Source organism: Peromyscus leucopus, chromosome 22, assembly GCF_004664715.2.
Source record: "Peromyscus leucopus breed LL Stock chromosome 22, UCI_PerLeu_2.1, whole genome shotgun sequence".
NCBI lineage: Eukaryota > Metazoa > Chordata > Mammalia > Rodentia > Cricetidae > Peromyscus > Peromyscus leucopus.
This window is the reverse complement of record NC_051081.1, coordinates 7714937-7725587: the sequence shown is the minus strand read 5'-3', so window position 1 is coordinate 7725587 and position 10651 is coordinate 7714937. Positions and strand designations below refer to the sequence as shown.

At 47.7% G+C, this 10651-nt stretch overlaps 1 protein-coding gene across 3 annotated transcripts in view; it reads right to left on the bottom strand.

Moving 5' to 3' along the window:
* Window positions 1-6278: 6278 nt before the first annotated feature.
* Window positions 6279-10651, bottom strand: part of LOC114680858 (cytochrome P450 4F22) — a 42295-nt gene continuing 37922 nt past the window's right edge. For all 3 annotated transcript variants that reach the window (XM_037197912.1, XM_028854022.2, XM_037197913.1), the window contains 4 exons: window positions 9673-9806; window positions 8360-8424; window positions 7692-7774; window positions 6279-7263 (listed from right to left, as the gene is read on the bottom strand). In XM_037197912.1, the coding sequence (XP_037053807.1) occupies window positions 7086-7263; window positions 7692-7774; window positions 8360-8424; window positions 9673-9806 (460 nt within the window). In that variant the 3' untranslated portion in view covers window positions 6279-7085. The remainder of the gene's footprint in view (window positions 7264-7691; window positions 7775-8359; window positions 8425-9672; window positions 9807-10651) is intronic.

Here is a 10651-nt window from a genome sequence, read left to right as displayed (position 1 = left end):
AGAAGTGTGGGTGAGGGGTTACCTGCTGTGGAATTTTGTTCTGTATGCTGTGAATATGTATTGCTCTGAGAGGTTGATAAATAAAATGCTGATTGGCCAGTAGCCAGGCAGGAAGTATAGGTGGGGTAAGCAGATGAGGAGAATTCTGGGAAAAGGAAGAGCAGAGTAAGGAGTCTCCAGCCAGACACAGAGGAAGCAAGATGAGAAGGCAGAACTGAGAAAAGGTACCAAGCCACATGGATAAACATAAATAAGAATCATGGGTTAATTCAAGAGCTAGTCAGTAATAAGCCTGAGCTAATGGCCAAGCAGTTATAATTAATATAAGCTACTAAATGATTATTTTATAAGTGGGCTACAGGACTGAGGCTTGGCGGAACTGGAGAAACTTTCTGACCACAGCTACCTACACAAGCAAGGATGGCTGAAAGAAAGTTGCATCATCAAAAGCACATCCCAACATGGGGTGTGACCATTCACAAAAGCTGGAACCCTGAAGCTCACTGCATGTACAACTTGAAGGCAGCTCACTAGATCAGAGAGTCACTCCACTATTCTTACAGCTTATATCAGCTTGGAGAGGAGAGGGTCTGGAAAACCTGGTCAGTTTCTGGGACTTCCTGAAGCTGTTGAGTTCTTTACTAAAATATAATTACATCTGTTTCTCTTTTCCCTTTCCTCCTTCCAACAATCCCTAATGTGCACACACACACACACACACACACACACACACACACACACACACACACACGCATATCTTGTTCTCTCCCAACTTCATAGACTCTGGCCTCTTTTCTTTTAACTGATATATATATTCCTACACGTCTGTCAATGGATGTTTGGATGGTTAAAAGACATGTGCCATATAAATACAATGGAGTATTACTTACCCATAGAAAAGTGTGAAATCACTTTGTGCTCAGAAAAATGGACAGAACTGGAAATCATCATGTTAAGTGAAAGATAAATATCACATTTATTCTCCATTGTGGGAGCTAGGAAGAAAAAGACACGAAACAGATGGAAGACCATTAGGAAAGAGGAGGAGAATAAGGTGGGGGAGAGGTAAGAAAAGGTAATAGCCGGGAGTATGACCTGTGTATATTACATGAGTGTATAAAAATATCACAGTGAACCCATTACTTGCACAATTAATAGACATTAAAAAAGAGATGCACCTCTTTTTTTTTTTTTTAATAATCCAGGTACATCCAACCTGCACCTTAAGGGCCACATACTGCTCCCAGGATAGCTCTGAGTGTCCCTAACACAAGATCATAAACTTATTTAAATCATTATAAGATTTGATGGGAGGGGACTAGTGAGATGGTTAAGAGCATGTGCCACTCTGCAGAGAACTTGAGTTTGGTTCCCAAGTCAGGCAGCTCCAATGCTTCTGCACTCCAAAGGTATCTGCACTCACATGCACATGCTCTCACACGTAGACACATCTTTAAATGTTTTTATTATTTTTTTATTTTTTGGTGACTTGATTATGCTTCTTGAGCACCAGCTTCAAAGGTGTGACAATGTCATGTTGAAACATCAAAATATTATACACCTGAAGCCATCTGTTGACTGGTTCTCTAGAGAACCCTAGCAATTCAGGGATGACTCCTAATTCCTCTCTTCAAGAATCTGGGCAGTCCCCATGATGTCTTTAACATTGGTGTTCATGTTACAGACAGTGTACAATTTCCTTCCAATCCCATTGGACTACACAGTCTTGGCCCCAGTGGACACTGTAAGAGAAAGCCCCAGCAGCCCCATGGAGAGGCCGTGTCTGAAAAGACATGAGATACACAGCCATGTCCACCATGAGAGTCAGCCATCTTGGAAATGGCTCCTTCCCACTTGGATGAGTTGCTCTGGATAATATTCAGTAGAGTATAGAAAGACAGCCTGTTGAGCCTTCCCCAGAGTATGAATTTGTACACTTACAAGAAATGTCCCACACTTACTACTTTTTACAACCAGCCAGGAAGGGAGGGAGGAAAGTAAGGGGAGGTCTGCAATGTTCCTTAACACATGGCTATAATGGACAGAATGAAGCGTTTTAACACCTACTCTATGACAGAATGAAGGCATACACACCAGCGATGATGCTTGGGGTCATTTTGTCAAGGAACCCACTGCTGTAAACACCCTGCATGAATTCTCTGACCCTTAGCAGGCTGTTAGGAAAGCAATGAGCACCTGGCTTGGGATCCGGCAGACCAAGGTCAAGGCTGGGTTCTGCCACTCACTAACTATGTGTGACTTGAGCAAGTGATGAAATCCCTCCTTAGTAATCAGGACACAAGACTATGACTACAGGAGTCAGGGGAGCCAGCCAGCATTATGTCTGGTGAGTTTGAACCTGCAGGTCCTGATACAAGGATTCCAGGTCAAGGACTGGGTTTCAACTGCCAGGCATCTCTTTGGGAGGAGATGCCAAGAAACACCAGAAACACTCCGTGGGAAGTGGGATGGAAAGGGAGACAGGAGTTAAAGGCAGTTTGAAGGGAGTTTGCACTATGGATAACCAGTGCTCAGCTCTGGACAGAGGTCAAGGAACACGAACCTCAGAGTCATTTCTGCCAGAGGGAAGACCTGGGACTGCTCCTAAGGACAGTGTCTCTCTGGAGTGTGAGGCCAACTAGGGCAGAGAGCTGAGACACTGACCATGAGCACAGCTGGTGTGGACAGTTGCAAGCACAGTGGTGTTTCTCCTGCTGTGCCGCCAACACATGCACACATAATCACATACACACAGAAACACACACATGCTCATTTACACACATACATGAATGTTCATGCACATAAACCTGTGCATAGCCCCTGAGATGTGTACATGCAGTTGCCTGGACACAAGCAAACTGGCAGGTGTTCACACATAAACATGGGAATTCTTGGAGGAAGAACTTTATAGACTGATGTCTCTGGCCAGCAGAGGGAGCCTCTTACACATATACAAGAAGAATAGGGTGCCTCCTCCCCAGACTCATTGTCTTAAAAGTCACTGAAACTGCAGTCCTTGTGTAAAATTAATTAATAAATTTAAAAAGTCAATCACACAGACTGTGTACACATAGGCCTGAGGATATACACTTGCAATCTCAACATATGAGAGTGGAGACAACAAAATCCAGTTCAGGGTCATCTTTAGTGGCTAATGTAATTCCAGGCCACCCTGAGCTACATGAGACCCTATCTTAAGAAAGAAGGAGGGCCCTAAAGATGCAACAGCCCCTGAACTCTGACGCCACCTCTCCCTTCCTCCTCTCCTTTATTCGCCCTCACAAGGTTTATGAATTTCGAGCTTGATTAACCTGTAAGACTCATGGTACCAGGGAAAAATGAGCCGCAGAGAGGAGCAATTCGGTGCTCACAGCCACCTCTAGGAAGTGGCCCTTACCAGAGTTAGATCTCACAGATATTGGCTCCAAGTTTTTGTGGTTGTTTTGTTTTGTCGTGTCGCTAGAGGGCGACAGAGTTGCATATGAGAGAAGTGGGAAGGTCTTGGGAAATAATGCGCGTTTGGAGCCCCTCCATCGTGACGACGATGAGGGAGCAAGAGCACCACGGAGAGCCTTGCGGCTTAGGTAGAACCCGGGTCTGTCAGTTTACTACTCAGCCCGCGAGTACGACGGACAGCGGATACGGGCAGACGATCCCACAACATGCCACCAGGGGTCGCCCCAGGACACATAGCTGTGCTGCCACTGTCTCCAAATTCAATTTAGCAGATCTTCCTGACACCTGCTGACTCCCAGTGCTACACAGGGGCTTAGGAATCCAACCAGACAGGAATCCTGAAGGATGCTGCAGGAAAGGATCTGCGCTGGGACCTCAAGATAAGGGTATTGAGTGAGTTGCTTCTGTTAAATGAGATAATCGTCTAAAAAAGATGTCATCTAAAAAGATAATCATCTAAAGATAAGTCATCTAAACTGTGAGGCAGTGCATGGATTAATGAGAGCATGTGGGAAGATAACTGAGCCAAGTGACAAGGGTCATTTCCCGGCGGTGGCGCACGCCTTTAATCCCAGCCTTTGGGAGACAGAGCCAGGCGGATCTCTGTGAATTCAAGGCCAGCCTGATCTAGAGCGAGATCCAAGACAGGCACCAAAACTACATGGAGAAATCCTGTCTCAAAAAAACAAAAAAAGAAAGAAAAAGAAAAAGGAAAAAAAGAGTCATTCCATCTTGAGTCCAGTTTGGTCCAGGTGGAAACCCAGTCTCGAGAAAACAAGGGCTGGGGATGTGCTTGCCTATCTCTGCCAAGCCTTGGAAGAGCACAGAGGACGCATTAGGTCTCACACTCACATGCACACACAAATGTAAGGACACATTATGCACACACAAATGTAAGGACACACATGCACACACAAATGTAAGGACACACACTCATGCAAACACAAATGTAAGGACACATATGCACACACAAATGTAAGGACACACATGCACACACAAATGTAAGGACACACTCATGCACACACAAATGTAAGGACACACACACATGCACACACAAATGTAAGGACACACATGCACACACAAATGTAAGGACATATATGCACACACAAATGTAAGGACACACATGCACACACAAATGTAAGGACATATATGCACACACAAATGTAAGGACACTCACATAGTGGGGCACACAGTCTTCTCTGGGGGCGGGATTTGCTGTTTCTTGTAATGTAGGCATCAAATTCAAGTGCAATGCTCTACCAGATGAGCTACATTCCCTCCACCACCCTCACCCCACCCCTGCAACCCTTTAGTCCTTTCTTGACTTTTTTTTTTCTGACACTCTTTCTATGTAGTCCTGGCTGTCCTGGAGCTCCCTATATAGACCAAGCTGGCCTTGAGCTCACCTGTCTCTGCCTCCAGAGTGCTTGGATTAAAGATATGCACCACCAAGCCTGGCTCCCTAAGTCTTTAAATGCTGTCTAAACACTTAGACTTCTGAAATGTGTGTTCCAGCCTGGAATCCACATCCAAGCTCAAGAACTATTGACCAGGGGTACAGCTCAGTGGTAGAGTGTTTGCCTAGCAGGCACAGGACCTTGGATTTGATTCCCACGCTGCATACCATCCTTCTGGGATCCTGTTTCACATTTCAGAATCTGACATCCTGATCTCACCACTACCATCTCCTCCACTCTGCACCCCCGTGTCTGCCTGTGGCAGGTCCACCTTGTCAAGAGATTGAGACAAACCTAGAGTCCTCCCCTTCTCCTGAACCCCACATAAGGCAAACCTGCCAGAACTTTCTTCGAGGGACAGCCACTCCTCCCTGGAATCTATCACCTTAATCACCTCTATAGCACCGTCTTGATTCAGCCATCATCAGGACCACCTGACCCCTTTGCCTCATGAAGTCTCCATTCAACACAGCAGCTGTCATGTCCCACCACTGTTTGGGCCCCTCCATAGCTCCCCATTTTTTCTCACATGAGAAGTTGACATCTGTATAGTATCCTCCAGCGTGCTTAGTGAATTTGCTGGTTTCTTTACATATCTATTGTCATTTATCATCTTGCCCTTAGATGTCACCTATGCAAAGGCCCAAAGTAAGCATGGCTCCCAGCAGATGCCTATTAATATTGGATGAATTGATATGGTCAATATCATCATTGCCCCAACTCTAATACTCTGCATGTCAGCCTGGCTCCCGGAGCCAGACCTGGTTCCTCCCTCCTTTTAGTCTCCACAGCTAGTTAACTACCCCGGTCCAGAGCCATCCTCCCTGGGTCTAATTTCCATCTTTCCCAGGGCCCTGACCCACAGTACGCCCCCACAACGCCCCTTCACCCTAAGCCTGATCTAACCCTTCCCTGCCCCTGCTCACCCCTTCCATGGCTCCCTGCTGCTGTCTGCTCCGGTCTATTACCCTTCCCTGTCCTCCGCTCCCACCACCCAGATGCAAACACCTCTGCCTGCTGTGAGTTTCTAAAGCTCTTCACGCTCTTCTCCAACCCGGGCCTTCGCTGACACTGTTCCCCTGCCTGCGACACCCTTCCCTCCCATCCACTGAACTTCCACTCCCCAGCATCAACGTCCCCTGATGCTCCACTCCCCATACCTCTGTCTTATCACCCAGAACCAGGGGTCTCATGTTTGAAGCACCTGTCATCCGTTTCAAATAATCATTGCCGTGTGTAATTGTTCGTTCAGCACCTGCTTCTCCCCGAGGAGGGTAGGAACTAGGCTGGTTTGTGCTCCTGGCCCCATGACAGTAGACACTGAATTAATATGCAGTCTGTTGACCAAATAAACAGTGCACAAACTGTCTCCAAAAATCTGAGTTTAGTTCAAGAACAAACAGCTTCCCCCTAGTCGCTTCCCAGCTGCCAAGAGGCCCTCCTCCCCAACTTGGGCTCCGGATCTGGGATGGGATGAGGCGGAAGGTATCTGCATCTCCTTGCTTTTACTCTTTAAAAAAAAAAAATGAGAAAACTCAGCAAAGGGACAGTGACCAAGGAGGAAATGGCTTGCAAGGGTCCGGGTTCACAAAACAACAACAACAAAGCAAACAGCCGAAGTCCTGAGATTCAGCTTATGCAGTCCTTCAGTGTGGTTGCGTGTCCCGGAAAGGTGACGGTGAAGATTCAGGGCTGCAACCTCAGACTCCAGCTTCTAAATCCTCAGTTTAGAAGCTAACCTGGGCCGTAGCCAGAGGGAAGGCGAGGATCCAGTCCCAGCGTTGAGTTTTAGGTCCAGGGAAGGTTCTGTGGGTCCAGCCAGGGAACCTGAATCCACAGGGCTAGGGTGAGCTGCCTTGCCTTGGGGGCGGGGCCCAAGCCCTAGGGGGCGGGGCCTAATCTGACTCCCACAGGCTGAAGGGCTGTGAGGTTAATTTAAGGCGGGACTTTGACCTCAAGGGGTGGAATCAGATCCCAAGGGGCTGGGCCTTGTCCTGAGGGGCGTGGTCGGCACCAACAAGATGCTCCTCCACAAAGCTTTATCCTTCTTGTACTTTCAAGGAGCGTGGTCTACGCCTTCAGGATCTTGGAGGGGCACCCAGGCCCTTGGAGGCGTGGTCTAGGCCTGAGTGGGCGGAGCCTGAACCCGGGGATCCGCAGGGCCTGGCGCCTTCAGGCCCGCGGGGGCAGAGGCTCCACGTTGAGCCAGATGCCGTTCTCCGTGCGCAGAATGAGCTCCGGCTTCCGCCGCACCTTGCGCGTTCGGTCCACGCTCAGGCGGAAGCGCAGCAGTGTAAGCGCCACGACCACTCGCATCTCTGCCATGGCAAAGCTCTGCCCAATGCAGTTCCTGCAGGGAGGATTCAAATGAGAGGCAAGGATCCTTAGGACATGTCTCTGGACATGACCCTGGAGTCAAATGTTCAAATCCTAGCACAGCCTGCTACTATCAGTGCATCCTGATGGATGACCGCCCTTGTCTGAGCCTCAGTTCCCTCTTCTATAGAAACGATCGAAGACCACATCACAGAACTGTTAGAAGTGTGAGAGCCCAGAACCCGGGGTCTAACATACAGGAGGGGTACCCTCTTATCAAGGACGGAATTGCGATCTGATGCTGAACCCTTGGTTTCGTCAAGGGTACAAAGGGGACTTGGGTTGCCAGAAATTACTTGTGGGTGAGACTTGGTCTCTGCTTCCATGGGGGCACATTCCTGGCCTGACACTGGCCAAGTCCCTCCCACTTGTGATGATGTCTGGGGTTAGTAGAGGCCTTACCTGGGACCTGCTGAGAAAGGTACGTAGGCCAGCGGGGAGCGCTGCTGTGGGGTGTCTGGGTCAAAGCGATAAGGATTGTACACCTAGATAGGAATTGCCTGGGTGAGTCTGGGTTCTGGCCCAACCATACAGCCTAGCCTGCACCTCAGCCTCTGAGGGTTCCTGCAGCTGGAACACCTCGGGGCCATCTGTTCCAATCTATCTCACACACTAGAGCTTAGCCATGCCTGTCTCCTTCTGTTTTCCGGCACCCGGGCTTTTTTCTACCTCAGGTCCTTTGCACTTGATGTTTCCTGAGCCTGCAACAGGCCTCTCCCTGTTCTTCATACTCATTAGGTCTCAGCTCAAACATCATCTTGTCTTCGAGGCCTTTCCTGATCCCCTGAGCTGAATAACCCCACCCCGTCTGTTTTTACTTCCTCAAAGCATTTAGCAATTCCCAAAATGATCTTCTCTATTGGCCTGTCGCCCTGAGTTTGACTTCCAGGTCCATGAGGGCAAAGGCAGTGTCATTGTAGGTTGTCAGTGCCGAGCAGAGCACTCAGTGACTATTTGTTGATTTTGTGAGTTAACAAGGACTGGGTGGAAGAGTGGAGCAGGAGGACCAGTCCCTGCAAGCAGCCCTGAGAAGGAGCCAGAGCCATAGGAAGGCACAGGCAGGAGCTTACCTTAGAGTCAGGCCACACTAAGGGGTTGTAGTGCGTCCCATAGATGCTGAGCAAGCAGATAATACCTGTAGGGACATTTAGAATCAGTGGGACCCAAGGGAGTCTTTGGAAACACACACACACACACACACACACACACACACACACACACATATATATATATATATATATATATATATATATATATATATGGGATAGTAATAATAATAAGGGGATAATAGTCGTAATAATAATAATACTGACAATAATAATTTGTTTTAAAGAAACTGACCCTCTGCCATCAGTACCCCCAGATCCAGCCCTGCCTCACCCACCCCTTCCTTTCCACTACGGATACAGACACATCTACCTCCTTCACACACATCTAGGTTTCCCTCCATGATGATTAGCTATATCAACTTGATACAGTCTAGAATCACTTGGAAAAGGAGTCTCAACGAGGGATTGCCTAATTAGATTTGTGTTGGGATGACAGTAAGAAATTTTCTTTTTCAATATTTGTTTTTATTTTATATGTACTCTGTGTGTGTGTGTGTGTGTGTGTGTGTGTGTGTATACGATTCATGTGTGTGGATGCCCACAGAGGCTATAAGTGAGTGTCAGATCCTCTGATTCTGAAGTTGCAGGTAGTTGTAAACTGCCCAACCAGGTGCTTGGAACTAAACTCAGTTATCTACAAGAATAGCAAGTGCTTTTATTATTTTTTTTAGGTTTATTTATTGTGCATATGAGTATTTTACCTGCATGTATGTGTTCATACCACCTGCAAGCCTGGTGCATGTAGAGTTAAGAACAGGGTATCAGATTCCCTGGAAGTGGAATTACAGATAGTGTGAGCCACCGTATGGGTGCTGGGAGCCAGCGCTTTTAAAGTACTGAGCCGTCTCTCCAGCCCCCATAAGAGATTCTTTCAATTGGATTACTTAAGGTGGGAAGACACACTGAATGTGGGTGGTAGCATTTCATGGGCTAGGACCTGGACAGAATAAAAAGGAGAGAACTGAACACTGGCATGCACAGAGCCATTCATTGCTCTATGCTCTTGTCTGTGGCTGCAATACGACTAGCTGTTTGAAATCCCTACCACCCTGACCCATCTACCATGATGGACTACAGCCAAATAAACACTTTACCCCTAAAATTGCTTTTGTCAGGTTATATTGTCACATTGACAGGAAATGAAAGTAAGATGCCCTCATCACTAGCAACAGACACACAGGCATCTTCCCCCTCACAGGGATCCCGCACCGACAGCAGGCCTGGCCCGACCCCTGTAAACCACGCCGCAGCAGTGGAGGGCACAGAGCAGGCACCTTTGGGAATGATGCGCCCATCTGGCAGCTTGATGTCCTCGGTGCATCGGCGAGAGATGAGCGTCACGGGTGGGAACTGTCGGAGGCTCTCCTTGATGCACATGGTGGTGAAGGGCAGCTGAGTCAGGTCATCCCTGAAAAGAAAGGCATTGTGACTCATGCACACACGGAAATAGTTTTGTAAGACCAGTTCAAAAGATCCAGAGTGGCCCCATGGCTTCTGCAGTTTACAGATGTCCCAGGCCGGTGTCGTAAGTGTGGCTGACCAGGAAGGAATGAAGATGTTCTAAAATGACTGCACCATGCATTCTGACCATCTGACTACTGAAGCCATGGAGTCCTAGAAACTGGAATTCCCCCAGGAATCTAATGCCAGGAAGGGAAAAGGTAAAGGCTAGGCCACCCAGAAGGGAAACTTTCCCAGAAAGAGACTTAGAGTTGGACCACTTTACAGAGCATATGATGATGAGCCGATCGGGGTGGGACCTTGACAGGGCTGCTTATACACACATAACTCAGGTCTCTACTTAAACCTTAACCTCATTCCAGGACCCTAAAGATGGACTTTGGAAAGAATCACTGTTACTCTTTGTCATCTGCCCTTTTCCAATGTGACCACATTGAATAGATCTCCCTTTTCCGTTTTCCATTAGTAATTTGGCTGTTTCAATTGAGTAATGGAGAATGGGCTACTGAACCTGGTTTGTTGCAAGCATGGGCTGTGACCTCAAGCCCATAACAAACTTAGGATGCAAAATATCTGACCACCAGCCAGGTCCATATTCCAGTTACCTGGGAGGCTGTGCTAGAGAGTGAGTCAAAGTCACTTAAGCAACTTTGTGAGGTCCAGTCCTGAAACAAACAAATAAAAACAAAAACAAAAGAACCAGCAGAAGGCAGTGAGATGGCTCAGGGGGTTGAGGAGCTTGCTTCCAAGCCTGACTATCTGGGCTCAGTCCCTGAAGAAGGAGAGAATCAA